This window comes from Phocoena phocoena, chromosome 10 (assembly GCF_963924675.1).
Source record: "Phocoena phocoena chromosome 10, mPhoPho1.1, whole genome shotgun sequence".
Classification (NCBI taxonomy): Eukaryota; Metazoa; Chordata; class Mammalia; order Artiodactyla; family Phocoenidae; genus Phocoena; species Phocoena phocoena.
The window spans coordinates 97,311,595-97,329,848 of record NC_089228.1 but is presented as its reverse complement, the minus strand read 5'-3'; the positions used below and the strand labels follow the sequence as shown (position 1 = coordinate 97,329,848).

Below are 18,254 nucleotides of genomic sequence, written 5' to 3'. Positions count from 1 at the left end.
CTGCCCTCGAAAACTATGTGTCCCAACCCAGGAGGATGTGATAGAGGGTTTTACAGCAGTGGTTCGAGGCTGGGATCTCCAAGATTGCGGTGTGCAGGGCCTGTACCCCTATAGTCTCAGGTGGTCGTCTCCTCACCTTGATGAGCTTCTCTGGTCCCTTTAATCTCCCCTCAGGTGGTTTCTTGGCCACTCCTCCCTTGATTGGCAACTGTTGGAATCTGCCCTTTGGAACTCAGAGAAGGTCATGGAGGCTGGAGTCTGGCCTACAAGAAACGGGGTTGGGGGGGACAAAAACACCTCCATGACCGGGAGCCCCACGGGGCCTCACTCGGTTTCAAAGCTAACACATTGTAAATCAACTATACTCTAAAAAAAATTAATTTAAAAAAAGTAATAAGACATATGGAGGCCCAAATATCACCCTTATTAATAATAAAGACTAGGTCAGAGAACATATAATAACGGGAGAGCCAGTCTGGCCTGTTAACTAAACCCTAAGTTGAGACAATGCTGAACTAGGGTGCCCTCCCTATGCAGAAGGCAGCTCAGACCCTAGAGGAATGTGGGAGGAGCTGAGCTCAGCAAACCCAGTTTGTTTTTCCTAACTGCACCAATTAGGTAAGTCACTTCTCCCCCTGACCAGGGACAGAAGGGATAAAAGGGTATGGAGAGACCAGACATATTACCAACTGAGTACATAAATATAGTATGTATTTGTGTATATAAAATACTAAATGATAAAACAATCCAAGGACGATCACAAAGTAGTTACCTAATTATTTGCTAAATATATAGTTTACCCTAGTGTTTCTTGAGTCTGAGTTTTTATCAAAACCTGAAGGATGTTAAGTAATTACAGATGCTCTCTAATCCCTCCCTACCTTCAATATGCTTGGCATGAAACCAGGAATCTGATTTTAAAGCTTCCTGGGCGATTTCAGTATGCAGGTGTGGCTGAGAACCATTGACTTACAGGAGTTAGACAAGGGATCGGGAGTCTGGGAGGTCTCTCTGAGGAGGAAATTGGACAGACACTGCAGGACAAGTACGATTGAGGTAGAAAGACAGCAGAGCACTCTGTACGGGGCAGAGAACAGTAAGCAGAGGACTCCAGAAATAACTGTGGTTCAAGGGTAAACTCAAGACCTTGTTCTTGAAAACCCTTATAAAATTTATCCCTGGAGAATGATCTATGCTAATACAGCAAATGACAAGACATCACAGCATGGCTTAGAGGAAAAGATCTTGGACTTTTGAGTTAGGAGACGTTGGTTCCTGGCTGTGTGACTTTGGCCCAGTCATGACATCCTTCACCCAGATATTTAAGGCTTGTTTGAAAATGTTGCAGGAAGGGAGACCCCTTCCAGGGCCCGAGAGTGGGCTCTTGCCTGACACTTGGAAAAGAACTGTCTGGGGAGACACACGTACTGACAAAGCAAGACTTTATTGGGAAGGGGTGCCCGGGTGGAGAGCAGCAGGGTAAGGGAGCCCAGGAGAAGTGCTCTGCCATGTGGCTCACAGTCTTGGGTTTTATGGTAACGGGGTTAGTTTCCGGGTTGTCTCTGGCCCGTCATTCAGACTCAGGGTCCTTCCTGGTGGCCTGAGCATCTCTCAGCCAAAATGGGTTCCAGCGTGAGGGGTTTCTGGGAGGTTGGCAGGACATATCTTCTCCCCCCCTCCTCTTTTGGCACCTCCCGAATTCTTCCAGGGGAGTTTTACAAGACCTACTATGGGCTGGCATGTCCTCCCGCCTTTCGGCCCCTCCCGAATTAGTTTCAGCAGCAGCACAGTCATTCTTTATCAGGACCTCCTGTCCTGAGACAACTCAGGCAGGCGGTTAACATCGTGCCTGGCCAAGGTGGGCGGTTTTGGTCAACAGTTCCCTAACATAAAGACTGGAGTTCTTAAAGCATTCTGGGAAGGTGGTTACACAGTCTTCCCCATTTCAGGAAATAGCACTGCCATTCACCTAGAAGCTCAGGTTACAAACCTGGGAGTCATGTTTTGATTTCTTTCCCTTACCTGTCCCCATGGCTAATCCACTGGCTCACCCTGATGAGTTTTCTTCCAAAACATATCCCAAATCTCTCCACTTCTCACTTACTGCATTGTTCTCTTAAGATCATTAACTGCTGAAACCTATTCAAGGGCAAGCATTGCAGCCAGGCTTAGATCACCAAATGGCTTAGACCAAAAATGGCTTCTCTTATGTCAAGAAAGCTATGCCTGGTTTTCTTTCTCTAGGGACTTACACTAGGTGATTCAAGATGTGCAGCTAGGGTTGAGAAACACTACCAAGGCTTAAAGGAACAGCAAAATTTGTTTGCTCCCTGTGGCTTTTGTAAGTACAAAAGAATGCAGAAACATAGGGCTGTTATCAGGCAAGAGAAGTAACAATAGCAAAGATAATAAATCAGTTGTAAACTCCCAGTTCTGTTACAATGGTAAAGATTAGCCTAAAGCACTTTCTTGAGCTGTTTTGATGGATTTAAAGCCCCTCCGGTGCTCAACCACAAGATCAACTGGAGCCCAAAGGAGGATGAGGTTGACCTTTTCTGACCCTTGTGCCTTCAACCAACTAAAGCTTGGACTCTGTTGACCTTCCAAGCCCTTCGTGAATATGCACGTGACCTTAGTTTAAAACTTCCCCAATTTTGCTGTTCAGGAAGACACACTGCTTTGGGAAAGACCCCCAGTGTTCTCCTTTCTTGCTGCAAGTAATAAATCCTTCCTTCTCCCGCTCGTTGGCTTAGTTGTGTCTTTTGGCTCAATACCCACCACGAGGTGAATCCAGTTTTCGGGTAACAGCTTCTGCACTAGCTGCTCCTGTTACCTGGTACGCTCTTCCTCTAGATCTTTCCATGGCTGGATCCTTCTTGTCATTATTCAGGTCTCAGACTAAATGTCACTTTCTCAGGTAGGCTTTTCCTGATACCCCCACCCCCAACCTAAACTAACACTTCTATCGGACTTCCCTGGTGGCACAGTGGTTAAGAATCAGCTTGCCAATGCAGGGGGCACAGGTTCGAGCACTGGTCCTGGAAGATCCCACATGCCGTGGAGCAACTAAGCCCGTGTGCCACAACTACTGAGCCTGTGCTCTATAGCCTGCGAGCCACAACTACTGAGCCCACGTGCCACAACTACTGAAGCCCGCACGCCTAGAGTCCGTGCTCCGCAACAAGAGAAGCCACTGCAATGAGAAGTCTGCGCACCGCAACGAAGAGTAGCGCCCGCTCCCCACAACTAGAGAAAGCCGGTGCAGCAACGAAGACCCAATACAGCCAAAATAAATAAATAAACAAAATAACACCCCTATCTATAGCACATTGTCCTGCTTGTTTTCATTATAGAAATTAGCATTTCATGAGGTTTCCCTATTTAAGCTTATTGTCTGTGACTTCCAACTCTAACATAAACACCTTGAGTGTAAACACATTTGTCTTATTCACTGCTGTATCCTCAGCACTTAGAACAGTGCATGGCATCTATTAGGTATTCAATATTTGTGAACGAAAGAGAAGATACAAAGGTTCAAGATAAATTCTTCCAGTTCTCTGTTCTTTTCAACTGTTTAACTGGATTTTAATAAAATGTGCTTTATTTATGCAATAGAATTGAACTATCTCTGAAAAAAGTGTCAACGCCTTTTTTGGTAAATGTATCATAATAGCACGAGATTCATTCTCTCTTCATAGGAGCCCTGAATTAAATCTTCTGCAAAGTCATCATCCCTTAATATATTTTGATATACAGTATTTGTTCATAATACTGCTGCTTAGGGAATACAGCTCACAGAATGGAGCAGCTGGGTATGGCCAGGGTCTATTTATTAAATCAAGGCATTGCTGCTCAGATTTTGTTTGCTTGTTTTTGGAGACAGAGTGTTACCCTAAAATTTTATTTGAGCCAAATTTGAGGATTATAACCCTCAAAAGGAAGAGCATCTCCGCACAATTATATAAGTTTTTTGAGACAGAGGGCTGTACATTAAATGACGTATTATTGACAGTTTACACAATCCAGATCTGAGCAGCATCGTGGTGGGTCATGTGACCCCTTACAAGCTCAAGAAGGAGTTGTCTTGTTGCAAGGAGAATGTTGCTCTTCACGGTAAAGTAGGCATTTCTGCGGATGGGGAAGGTTGGGCATAATGCAGGTACACAGCGCACAGTAGTGGGGAGAGAGGAGGCCAGAGAGCAGAGAAAAACTTTTGTTTAAACTTTTCCTGTCTTGCCTTAAAACATTTCTTTTTTTTTTTTGCCACATCTAGTGGCACGCGGGATCCTAGATCCCCGATCAGGGATCGAACCCATGTCCCCTGCAGCGGGGGCACGCAGTCCTAACCACTGGACCGCCAGGGAAGTCCCAATAAAATATGAATTTTATTTCACACTGGGTTGGCCTCTTCGTGGGTGTTGAGCCAAAAGACACAACCAAGCCAAAGAGCGGGAGAAGGAAGCATTTATTACTTGCAGCAAGGAAGGAGAACATTGGGGGTCTTTCCCAAAGCAGTGTCTTCCTGAACAGCAAAACTGGGGAAGTTTTTAGCTAAGGGTACATGCATATTCATGAAGGGGCTTGGGAGGTCAACAGAGTCCAAGCTTTAGTTGGTTGAAGGCACAAGGGTCAGGAGAGGTCAACCTCATCCTCCCTTAAGCTCCAGTTGATCTGATGGTTGAGCACCGAGGGCGTTTAAAATTTTCAAAACAGCTCAAGAAAGTGCTTCAGGCTAATCTTTACCATTGTAACAGAACTGGGAGTTTACATCTGATTTATTAGCTTTGCTGTGGTTACTTCTCTCGCCTGGTAAGTCTTTTGTTCCTTTAAGATTATGACTGTTCTAGGGCAGGCAAGCATTGCGGCCAGGTTTACATCACAAAATGGCTTAGGCCAAAAACGGCTTCTTACCTTCTCTTTCTCTGAGGACGCTTTACCTTACCTGCTTACAAGAGGACAGGGGAAATGAATCAGTAGAAGAATGGAAAGGTATGGCAGGGAGCAACAGACTCACAGGAAAACATGAAGGCTATAGCTGGTTCCTTCTAAAAGTGGGATACACGGTTATCCTCTTTTCTTCGGGGGGCACCTCTTTAACGAATGAGTGTAATCTGGCGGAATTGAGGAGTTTTAATTTCAGAGTGCTTGAGATTATGACATCGTCCTGTTTCGCAGGGGTTTGCTCAAGCCAGTGCGGCAAAATCTTCACTTGTGGATCATCTGTCACTTGGTCTCAAGGAAGCAGCTGAATTAAATTCGTAACTCAGGCGAATTAAGGGCAAATCTATGTCCTTAAGTCCCTCGCGGGCCATTTCCGAAATACATTAGCTATAAAAACATAGAACAACATCTATTACACGGGAAATAGGGAGATTCCGTGCCTCTGGCCCCTTTCTTTGGCAGGGACGTTGGTATTTCCTCAAAAGTCCCAAGTATCCAACCTCCGCCCCCAGCAATAGGGCTAGGTTCACAGGCAACCAGTTTTTCAGGCAGCTGCCTGCCCTTTTTCCCTCTTCGTGCTTCGTCGGTCACGGCTTTAAACAAAACGACTGTGCGTTTGAAATCACTCTGGCGCTTTGGCACAGCACAGGAGGGGCAGCCAAGGGCATGGGTTCCGAGAACAGCAGTCGGTAGACAGAGATTCTGGCTTGAGGAAAACCAAAGAAACGGGGGGAGAGGGAGGTTCAGAAGCAAAGCAGCTGAGTGGGAGGTGCATTCTGGGAGTTGTAGTCCCCTTGGGGGTGGCCTCCTCTAGGTTCCACCGGGCTCTGCACTTCACCTCCCAGCAGCCCCCGCGACGCAGAGGCGGCGAGCGGTGGGGGCGCTGGGTGATGAGCTGCAGCTGGGGGAGAGGGCCTGGGGCGGGTAAGCGCCGCAGACGTCGCAGGGAGACGTTATCTGCGGGCCGTGGGGGTCGAGGGACTCTCGGGCGGGCGGCGGCGAGGGCCGGGTGGCCGCCGCACGTTCCGGTGCGCGCCCTCTGTCCCCTCCGCGGGCGCGCGGCGTCCGCCATGGAAGCACATCCGGCTGCCACCGGGATCTCCGGGCGCCGCGTCCCCGGTTCCCCGTAGCGATGAGGAGGTAGGGGCGCCCCGCGTTCCTCCTCCCGCCCGCGCTCAGTCGGCCGGACCGAGAAGGACCGTGGGTCTGCCGGCCGGCCGCGGTGCCGCCCCCGCGCCGCCCCTTCTCGCCTCGCCTCCTGGGGGCGCTGCCGGGCGTCCGCCGCTCATGCCGCCCCGGCGCCCTGCCGCGCCCGGCGCCGGCCGCTGAAGCCCCGGCCGAGCCGCCCGCCCGTCCGCCGGCCCGCCCGCGCCCACCGCCCAGCCGCCCGGAGCCGGCCGCCCTCCTGCCCCCAAGATGTGGCACAGCGTCGGGCTGACCCTGCTAGTGTTCGTGGCCACGCTGCTGATCGTGCTGCTGCTGATGGTGTGCGGTGAGTGAGGCGTCGCGCGGGGCAGTTACACTCCGCGGTACACACGCCGGCTTGCGTCTGGTCGACCGGCTTGTTTTGTCTGGTTTAAAAGAAAAAAAGAAGGCCTGGGTGGGCAAGTGTCTTCAAATCATCTGTTTTTCACTTACCTCGGGAGTGAGCTCTGATCCACGACAGGCCCGCTGTCATCCAGGAGAGGGAAGAACAGCATCCAGGGCTGGGCATCTTGACTCGGGGTTAAAGCAGGTCCTGCTTCACCGGCAGCGTCCTGATGGCCATTCTTACCGCCGTCTGCTTAGATTTTAACCTTGGCCTGTATCCGAAGGTGAAGTGATTTGATTACTCCGTTTTCTTTTTTGGCACGTTCTGACTCTGATGATAAAGCGAGGTTTCAGTACCTTCGTTTAACCAGGGGCAGGGACAGAGTTGGGTTTGAAGCACGCGTGAAATTTTTTGTTTCCTTGGAGTTCAGGCTTAAACTAAATTCCAAGCAGAAATGTTGAGACGCGGCAGGACTTAGAAACACCGGCTATATTAAACTTCCAGGGTCAGGTAACCTAACTCTTAGTTCTGTAATAATGGTACTGTTTTGTTTGGTGTGATTTTTTTTTTTTTCCTTCATGGAACGAGAGGACGTGAAACTTTTTTCTCAAGGTAATATTAGCGCAATTGTAGATTTTTTTTTTAACGCACAGTAACATAACCACAGCTCTCTTAGCCAAGTGGCTGAGCAGTTGTGAAAATTTGGTAAGTATTTAGAACCAGATGTCAGTGAGTACTTTTTGATAATTACACTATTTTTTTTTTTAACATCTTTATTGGGGTATAATTGCTTTACAATGGTGTGTTAGTTTCTGATTTATAACAAAGTGAATCAGCTATACATATACATGTGCTCCCATGTGTCTTCCCTCTTGCGTCTCCCTCCCTCCCACTCTCCCCCTCCCACCCCTCCAGGCTGTCCCAAAGCCCCGAGCTTATATCCCTGTGCCTTGCGGCTGCTTCCCCCTAGCTATCTACCTTACTACGTTTGTTAGTGTGTATATGTCCATGACTCTCGATAATTACACTATTGAAGTAGGGGTTCAGGTTGATGCAGTAATTGGTCAGTATTCAAAATACTATAGGACTTATTCATTGCATGATTAATGTACTAAATGGTCAGTGTCAGCCATGTTTGGAGACACTCGTGCATATACATGTATAGACTTATATATTTGTATTTATACACTAGTATGTATATTTTTAATTTTCTTTTATACATGCATAGACATGTATATATATTTGTATTTATATACCTGTATGTATATTTTTAATTTTCTTGCTTTTACTAAGGCACTAGAGTTAAAGCTTCTAACTTACAGCCTTTCTTTTCTGATGATAAAACAATTGGAAAGCCTTTCTCAGTTTCCTGCTTGTGATGTCAGGATTTTGGGCTAATTGTAGGTGTTTAAGATCCTTGAAGTAAGGAAAACCAGATCAATGTGATTTGTTTGGATGTGAGGAAGGAGGTAAACATATGCTTTCTTTTCTAACTTGAAGAAGCAAGCTACCTGGAGATAGGAATGTAACATGTAAACCATGTAACAACACCTTAGATAGAATATTTGCCAAACTTGCCTTTGGGGCCTCAAAATTCCGAATTACTGCATACATTAGACTTGCTCTCTCCGCTCCCAATAGCTATTTGACTTAAATTTTACTCCTTTTTCTAAAAGTACCCTGCCTTTGGTTTCAGAAAACATTATAGAATGAGAGGTGACCTGTGGTAAGTAAAAGAATGCCTTATTTTGTTTGAGATGGTCAAGACTAATAGGTCTAAGAAGTAATCCAAGCACTTTTTTGTTGGGAGAGTGAATGATGTGGTAGCTTCATGTTTTGACTAGGAGGGGCCTGGGGCTTAGGAAGAGGAGGGAAGGATCCCACCAGATTTGAGAGAGAAACTAGGGTGTTGTATTGGTGTGCTAGGCCTGTCGTAACGATGTACGACAGACGTGTAACAGCAGAAATTTATTTCCTTGTAGCCTGGAGGCTGGAAGTTGAAGATCGTTGTGTCAGCAGGGTTGATTTCCTCTGAGGCTTCTCTCCTTGGCTTGTAGATGGCGGGTCTTCTCCCGGACTTTCATCTGTGTGTGTCCATGTCCTAATCTTATGTAATAAGGACACCAGTCATATTGGATTAGGGCCCCACCCTTATAAATTCATTTACCCTTATATAACCTTTTAAAGGCCTTGTCTCCAAATATAGTTACATTGGGGATTAAAAATTGATGACACGGGTCTGCCCCAAGAAACTCATAACCTAGTTTATTTTAGAACTCTGACCGACTCTTTCACATAGTGAATTATGATTTTCAAATTTCAGGTTCCATAGGGAGGTCTACCTTCTCCTGTCTCTGTTGATTGTACTTTCTTGCTTTTCATTCATTCTAAAAATATTTTCCACTCCCACTGTTCACTGAAACTGCCCTTGTCAAGGTTCATAACAAATGGCTTCCATATTACCAAGTCCATGGTCCCTTATGAGTTGTAACTGTATTGATACGTAACCTCTCATACTCATTCTATACAGGTGAGCATTCCTTCCATGAAGCGTTTCTCTTGGCTTTTGTACACTATACTTTCATGGTGTTCTTCCTACCATAGTGGTTAATTGTTTATCTTTTCCTGGCTTCTCATCCCCTAGAATTTAACTTTTTTTGATCACAGTCTATGATAGGAAATAAATTTTCATTGCTCCCAGTACATTCATAAGTATATATAGATAAATTACGTATATCAATTAGTTATATCCACATCTATCTACCCATTATCTCTCTTGTCTCTGAAATAAAAATTTTACCGACTAGTACTTGCCATTACTCCATGAGATGCATGCTATTTTCTATTGTATTTTTATGTTACATTACGTTATAATACAAATATATAGTATTTCTATTTTTGCCTTCCTTCTGTTCTCTTACTCATCTTACCCAGTCCTAAAGATTTAAATAGTAACTGTAACTGATGACTAAAATTAAATCTACAGCTCTTATTCTTCTCCTGCACCCCAGGTTCGTGCATCAAACTTTTATTCTCAATATCTCCACCTGAGGATCTAATAACCATCTCAAACTAAACACATCTAAAACAGAACTTTTGATTTCTACCATCTATTTCTCCCTCCCTGCTCACATGTTGTCATCAGCCAAGGACTTGGTTGTCATCCTTGGTTTTGCCCTTTCCTTTCCTTATAAATATCAACTCCATCTGGAAGTCGCGTCAGTTTTGTCTTTTTTCCTTCTAGTTTTATTGAGATGTAATTGACATACAGCACTGTATATAAATTTAAGGTGTATAACATAATCATTTGATTTACATACATCATGAAATGGTTATCATAGTAAGTTTAGTGAACATCCATCATTTCATGTAGATACAAGATTAAAGAAATAGAAAAAGAAATTTTTTCTTCTGGTGATGAGAACTCTCAGGACTTACTTTCTTAACAACTTTCATATAGAACATACAGCAGTGTTACTTTTATTTATCTTGTTGTACATTACATCCCTAGTACTTACTTTCCTTATAACTGGACGTTTGTACCGTCATCCAGTCCCACCCCTCCTCCATCAACCACAAATCTGATCTCATTTTCTTGAGTTTGTTTGTTTTTAAGTATAATTGACCTACCACACTGTTAGTTCCTGTTACGGGACATAGTGGTTTGATATTTCTATACATTTCAAAGTGATTACCGTGAAAGTCTAGTTACGTCTGTCACCATACAAAGATATTATGTAAATATTTTTTAATAGATTTATTTTTGTTTATAGTTTTTTTATAGCTTTATTTTTATTTATTTATTTATTATTTTTGGCTGTGTTGGGTCTTCGTTGCACGCGGGCTTTCTCTAGTTGCAGTGAGCGGGGGCTACTCTTCGTTGTGGTGCACGGGCTTCTCATCACAGTGGCTTCTCTTGTTGCGGAGCACGAGCTCTAGGTGCGCGGGCTTCAGTAGTTGTGGCCTGTGGGCTCAGTAGTTGTGGCTCATGGGCTTTAGAGCACAGGCTCAGTAGTTGTGGCGCATGGGCTTAGCTGCTCCGCGGCATGTGGTATCTTCCCAGACCAGGGCTCGAACCTGTGTCCCCTGCATTGGCAGGCGGATTCTTAACCACTGGGGAAAGCCCTATTACATAAGTCTTGATGTTATTCCCCACTCTGTACATTTCATACCTGTGACTCATTTATTTTGCAACTGAAGTTTGTACCTCTTAATCTCCCTTACATATTCCCTACCCTTCCCCCCACCTCCTCCCCTATGGCAACCACCTGTTTGTTCTCTGTATCTATGACTCTATTTCTGTTTAGTTATGTTTGTTCAGTTGTTTCGTTTTTTAAATTCCATGTGTAAGTGAAATCATGGAGTATTTTTCTTTCTCTTTCTGACTTACTGCACTAGCACAGTACCCTCTAGATCCATCCAGGTTGTCGCAAATGGCAAGATTTCATTCTTTTTTATGGCTGAGTAATATTCCATTGTATACATATACTTCATCGTCTTTATCCATTTCCATTTGCACGGAATACCTTTTTCCATCTCCTCAGTCTATGTTTGTCAGTTTTGTCTGTGGTGGTTTGAATCTGCAGATGTGGAACACATGGGTACAGAGGGCTGACTGTATTTTATGTGTTTGTTTTTCCCAGTTAGGGCGTAAGCTCAGTGAAGACAGGGACCTTCTTTGGCTTGTTCACTGCTCTATTCCTGGATCCTAGAGAGTAGAAGCATGTAGAAGGCCCTCATATATTTGAAGAAGAAATGAAGACAAATTCCTCAATATAAATTATTAAATTTCTATTACAAATACAGTCTTAAATGTGGTACAAACCAAGGTTGTCTCAAGGTGGATAACCCTTGTAGTATTACTCAATAAAATACACTTAATGAGCTGTTATGTTCAGGTGCTGTGATGGAGGTCATGAGTGTCCAAAAATTAATAAAGCATAATCCCTAGTATACTTTCTTAAATGTTTGGTAGAATTAATTTAGGCCAGGACTTTGGGGAAACCTTTTAACTGCAAATTCAGTATCTTTCATTTGGGCTAATATTAGGCTATTCCAGTTACTTGTTTCTTCTTGAGTGAGCTTTTGTAGTAGTTTGTGTCTTTCAAGCACTATGTCTATTTAATCTGAATTAATGTTCTCTCATCGTTTAATATCTGTAGGATCTGTGATGATGTCTTCTCTTTCATTCTTGATATTGTTTATTTGTGTTCTTTTCTCTTGTTTATCACTCTGGCTAGAGGTTTATAAATTTTATTGATCTCAATCTGGTTTTTGGTTTTATTGATTTTTTTATTTCTTTACTTGTCCATATTTTATTTCATTGACTTATGCTTATATCTTTAGTTTCTTCTACTTATTTTGATTTTAGTTTGCACTTCTTCTAGTTTCTTATGGTGGAAGCTTAGATTATTGATTTTAGACCCTTATTAAAAAAAATAACTATTGGATGATATAAATTTCTTTCCAGGTATTACTTTTGATTTTTTTAAAAAAACTTTACTTGGTTCAAAATATTTTTTAGTTTCGCTTGTGATTTCTCCTTTGAACCATGACTTATTTAGGACATTTTCCCCCCATATATCATTTTCTAGTTTAATTTTGTTATGGTGAGAAAAGTGTATCAAGTTTAGGAAGGTTTACACTTAATGAGAAGAATTAATGGTCTGTTTTGGTGGATGTTCTGCCTATACTTGAAAAGAATGTTTATTCTGCTGTTATTGAGTGGAATGTTCTGTACATGTCTGGTCAACTTGGTTGATAACATTGTTCAATATCAACGTTGTCAATGACATCATTCAGCAGGACTTTTTATCAGCTACTCTGTTACATAGTAGAAATCTTAAGAGCTCTGAAATGGATCAATTGGTGAAAGTCATTAACCCCTTAAATTTATGGTACTTTTGGTGTGTGTTGGGGGTTGGGGTTGGAGGATGGAAGTTGAATGGTTTGTTTGGACTACGTACTCTGTGCCAGATACTCTTCTAAGACATAGAGGACATAGTGGAAACCATAGATAAACCATAAATTCTTTCCTTAAGAAACTCATGTCTTGGGGGGATGACAGTTAGTTATTAAGACAATGAAGGATGGAAGTGAGCATGAAATGCTAAAGCAGCCACCCAAGAGAGTACTCTACTGAAGAGATAGTATAGTAGAAAGACGTAAAAATTACGTGTTCATGATGCTTAAAAATCTCAGTGGCAGTGGTAGTAACCTCTTGTCTGTGGAGTTTGCCCTGGAGAGGAAGAGATTGGAGCCTAAGAGATGATAACAATGGAGAACATTTGATGAGTGTTTATTATGTGCGGGCATTCTTTTTAGGTTCCACACATTAATTCTCTTTGTTACCACATTGACTCTGAAAGTGGGTGCTGTTGTCTGTATTTTATAGATGAGGAAACTGAGGCACATAGAGGTTAACCTGCCCAAATTTCGAGTGAGCTGATGAGTTAGGATTCATGGCCAAGCAGTGTGGCTCCAGTGTGCCTCTGAGTTATAAGAAGTTGTGGTGGTAATCCAGTTGACAGATAATAAGGATTTGACATAGGATAGAGAATGGCACTAGGAATATAACGAAGGAAACAGATGGGAGAGGGTTTATTAAGGTAGAATCTATAGCACTGAAGTAAAGCAGGGTAGGGCTGAAATATGCTCTTTCCCACCTGAGAGATGGGGAAAGGATTCAACACCCATTACAGAAATGTGAACGTCAGGAGAAGGAGCTGTTGAACGAGTATACTTTTTAAAGATGTCTTCAAGCCAGAGGTAGAGATTCCTTCCTGGGGTTTAAGAAAGGTAGAAAGTATGGATGAAAAATTTGGTCATCCTCTATAATAGGGGTAATATTTGGATCTATGGGAGTGTTGTGATCACTGGAAGGAGAGGAAAATAAAAAGAAGAGAGGTTTTAAAGGGAACTTTAAATCTGTCTTCTATTTACTGGGTAACAGGGTTTTGGGTGTGGAGGTATTTCGGTTCCACGTTGTGTTGGCTTCAGTGATGGTTTCTCCGGGGGCTTGTCTGCTGGGGCCGCCCAGTGTGTCTTTACAGAAGGACGTGCAGTGGAGGGAGCTTGGTGGGAAGGGTTGGAGAGCATGATTCTGTTTTCACTTTGCCTGTGTCTTGGCCTTGGACACATTACTTAGCAGTGAACCTTAGCTAGCTGCCTTCTGTGTGAACGGAAAATAAGGTTATAGGATTGAAGGTGGAAAAGAGCTTTATACAAATCAAGATCGGTATTGAGCCAGTCAGTTAACCACTTAGATATCATCATGAAGGTGGGATTAACTCCATGGGAGGAATGATTCCACAAAGATAAGAATTTTTTGTTCTACTGCACCTGGGCTTTTTGAACTAAAAAGATCTTGGGTAGGAGATCATATTCTCATTCCCTAATTAGTGTTTTGTGTTTTAGCCATACTTTCACTATGAAAATATGAGAAATTTGATACACTTATTGAATTCATTGCTGTTTTGCCGAGCTAGCCCTTTTCAATGGTTATGAGTCACTTCGAGCCTTTGATTTCTTATCTAGAAAATGAGGGTAATAATTCCTAGTCTCACTAATTCAGAGGGCTAACGAGAGGATTAAATGAGATGTCGAATGTAAAGCATTTCATGAACTGAGAACTCTGTGATTACTACTGTCCCCTGGGTTTGTGGTGTGTTGACAGTGATGGTCCGTCGTTCAAGTTCATCTGCCATTGCTACCCTTCTGCTGCCAGCACATTTATCTTGCATAGAAAAACAATATATGGTATGTTTCATGAGATCCGTCCTGTGAACTAATGCTTAGTTATTGGCACACACAAGTTGAGTACTTATTTGCTTATCCCAGGACACACACCCTTTGTTGCCAGCCAGTTTTTCTGACTCACAGACTTGCCTTTTAAACTATGAAAAACTGCAATACTTGTTTTAACAATTAGTGTAAATTTTTGACTAAGTACATATAATTGTGGACAGTCCTTCTCCCTGCCCCCTCCACCCCCTCCTTTCTGCTATTCCTCTGTCCCTCCCTCCCATTTTTCACTTACAATCTCAGGATAAGGTATAAGACCCACGCCCAACAGAATAAGAGTAGGTAAGGAGTTTCTGGTGTCTGCATATCAGGTTTGGGTGGGAGGAATTGTAGGAGCTGTACTTCCCCCCCCCCCCCCCCCCCCCGGTACGTGGGCCTCTCACTGTTGTGGCCTCTCACGTTGAGGAGCACAGGCTCCGGACGCGCAGGCTCAGCGGCCATGGCTCACGGGCCCAGCCGCTCCACGGCATGTGGGATCTTCCCGGACTGGGGCACGAACCCGCGTCCCCTGCATCGGCAGGCGGACTCTCAACCACTGCGCTGCCAGGGAAGCCCGATCATTTGATTTTTGACAAAGGTACCAAGACAATTTAATGGAGGGAAGAACCATCTTTTCAACAAATAGTTCTGGAACAGCTTGGTATCCACATGCAAAAGGATTAATTTGGATCTCTCTCTCACACCAAAGTTAACCAAAATCGATCAAAGACCTAGTGTAACAGCTAAAACTAAAACTCTTAGAAGCATGCATAGGCATACATCTTCATAATTTTGGGTTAGTGAACAGTTCCCTTGATATGACACCAAAAGCACAAGCAACAAAAGAAAACAAGATAAATTGGATTTCCTCAAAGAATAAATGATAAATTAGGCTCCATCATAATTAAAAACTATTGTACTTCAAAGAACATTATCAAGACAGTGAAAAGACAGCCCACAGAATGGGAAAAAAATGTTTTACAGATCATATATCTGATAAGCGTCTGGTATCAAGAATATATAAAGAACTCTGACAACTTAGAGACAAACAGCCTGATTAAAAAGTAGGCAGAGGAATTTAGTAGACATTTCTCCAAAGGAGATCTACAGATTGCAAATAAACACAAGAAAATGATGTTTAACATATTTAGTCATTAGGGAAATGCCATAGTAAAAGCCACAGTGATAAACCACTTCACACCCACTAGGATGACTATAATAAAAAAAGTGGGCAATGAAAAAAGTCTTGGTGAGGATGTAGAGAAATTGAGAACCTCTTACTTACCATGCTGATGGGAGTGTAAAATGGCACAGCTGCTTTGGACAAGACTAGCAATTTCACAAATGGTTACGCATAAGTTACCATATGACGCAGCAATTCTACCCCTAGGTATAGTGGACCATTGAACAACATGGGTTTGAACTGTGTGGGTCCACTTAACATGCGGATTTCTTTCACTAAATACACACTGCAGTCCACTACCTGATCTGAGGTTGAATCCTTGGATGTGGAACTGTGGATATGGAGGGTGGATTGTAAAGTTTCAGGTGGATTTTCAGCTGTGGGGAGAGTCTAACCCCTGTCTTGTTCGAAGGTCTGTTGTATACCCAAGAGAAATGAAAACATGTCAGTGCAAAAACTTGTGCAGTTGGTCATTGCAGCCAAAAAGTGGAAACTGCCCAGGTCTGTTAATTGGTAAATGGTTAAAACTAAATGTGATGTGTCTTTACAATGGAATATCATTCAACAATAAAAAGGATAATGTGATACATGCAACAACGTGTTTGATGAACCTTGAAAATATATGCTAAGTGTAAGAAGCCAGGCACACGAGACCACGTACTGTGATTCCGTCTGTATGCCACGCTCAGAATACACAAATCCAGGGACAGGAGAGTACATTAATGGTTCCCAGGGGCTGGGGAGGGAGGAACTGGGGAGGGGACTGCTAATGGGTATGGGGTTTCATTGGGGGTCGATGAAAATGTTTTGGAGTTTGATAATGGTGATGGTGGCACAACCTTGTTAATATGCTAAAAACCATTGAATTGTACATTTTAAAATGGTGAATTTTCTGATGGGTGAATTGTATCTCAGTAAAAAAGAAAATCAACAACAAAGGAGAAGTCACCCCAGATCCCACTGCCCAGGGACAGCCACAGCTCCTGTCGATTGAGCAGTTTACCAAATGTGGACTCGGTGCTAGGCACCTAAGCCCTTTATTTATTTATTCCTCACAGTGGCTTTATCAGTCTTCTGTCAGGCCTGAGCCCCCTGACCCCTCCGGAGCTCTTCCCTCTACCTCGCTGTGCCTATTTTTACAAAGAATTTTGAGTGAAGAGAGAGCTTGCTGATTTGGGGTATCGTTAAAATACTGTTTTATAGTTAGGTGCTTTACTCACACAGTTGACTAAAATATATTTGTGGTGTGGTTCGGTTAGCACTCAGCACTCAAGCTTAAAGGAAGTCAAAAACTGGAGAAAAGGGTTAAATCTCTGAAGTTAGGTTTTTAGTACCAAGGATTTTATGTTCATCTTTCCCCCAGAGATTATAAGAAAGAAACAAGTAAAACTAGAAACTTCCTTAAGTGGCCATTCATCTCGGCCTTTGTAATGCTGGGGTAGAAAAGCTGGTTGGATTTTGTTTCCATAAAATGCTAGTCATCAGAATATGCTATGGTCCATTGCTTTTCTATGAAACTAGAGAGTTTTAAAGTAGAAGGCATCGAGAATACACGCTAGCATGGAAAACTGTTAGCAGTGGTTAGTTTTGTTTATGAAGTACTCTTTAACATTTCAGAGCAACCAGTCATGGGTTCAGGAGTTTTATCTCCTGTGTTCTCCTTTATTGACTGTTAGTTCTATCTGAGTGGACGTCTAAAACTTAAAACTCCTTGCAAAAACAAGCGAAACTTGGTTAGTAATTTTTTTTTTTTTTAGGAGAGTTATTCAGACTTTTTAATGGCTTTGACATGAAAACACTGTATTTTTTAAAATCTTGAATTTAAGATACTGGTGCTCTGGCTTTTCATCTTGCATTGTGTGATTAAAGAAAATTTATTAATTTTCTGTGAAAGTTTATTATTTCTAGAAACTTCCTGAATAGTTTGGTCCTGAGAAGTTTTTACCAAAGTGCAGGTGATTTAGTAAATCCTGCCATTTACTGTCTTGCTTTCTGATTGAAGCAAACTTGTTTTTAGTAAATATTGGCATTGAGGTGTGAACGTCCAGGTGAATAGCGAGGTGTATTCTTTCTTCCCCAGAAAAATGCTCTCAAAAAGTTGAGTTTAATACAATAAACACTCTACTTAGATATCATAATCTCATTATAAATTTGATGTAGATGGACCAAGCTTGAATTCTCAATTCCATAAAGGCAGAAACTGTTTTTGCCATTCTGTAGAATCCCAGAGTTTATCTTTATGCTGTGTCCATAGTAAATGCTTGATAAATGTTTGTTATATAAATTGTAATCACATATACGTTTAAATTACACATACTGTTTCGTAACACACACCCCCCGCACACAATTAACTGAAATGTTCCCAACTGATAATACTGTGTGTCATAATTTCTCTTAATGTTTTTATCTCTCTTTAGGTTGGTATTTTGTGTGGCATCTTTTTTTATCAAAATTCAAGTTTCTTCGGGAACTGGTGGGAGACACAGGATCTCAGGAGGGAGATCATGAACCTTCAGGGTCTGAAACAGAAGAAGATGCTTCGTCATCTCCACACAGGATCAGATCTGCTCGCCAAAGGAGGGTACCTGTTGATGAAGGCCACTGACCTGAGCCGTGGTCCTCTGATAGTGAATGACAAAGGACACTGGGAGCCTCTCTCTGTAATGACTTGGCTTTGCAATCTGCTAAAAGATTGAAGAACATTCATTCTTGGATCTTAAGTCCAATTCAAAAAAAGATTTACATGTAAGCCATATGAAAATAAAGGGAATTACAACCAAATCGGACCATTGCAGATTTCATCGTAAAGATAATTTT

At 42.6% G+C, this 18,254-nt stretch overlaps 1 protein-coding gene across 1 annotated transcript; it reads left to right on the top strand.

Moving 5' to 3' along the window:
- The first annotated feature begins 6,357 nt into the window (after positions 1-6,357).
- SMIM13 (small integral membrane protein 13) lies at positions 6,358-18,042 on the top strand. The gene is made up of 2 exons (XM_065886408.1): positions 6,358-6,433; positions 17,855-18,042. Exons 1-2 carry the CDS (start codon positions 6,358-6,360, stop codon positions 18,040-18,042), a joined length of 264 nt encoding a protein of 87 aa, XP_065742480.1.
- Positions 18,043-18,254: the final 212 nt, after the last annotated feature.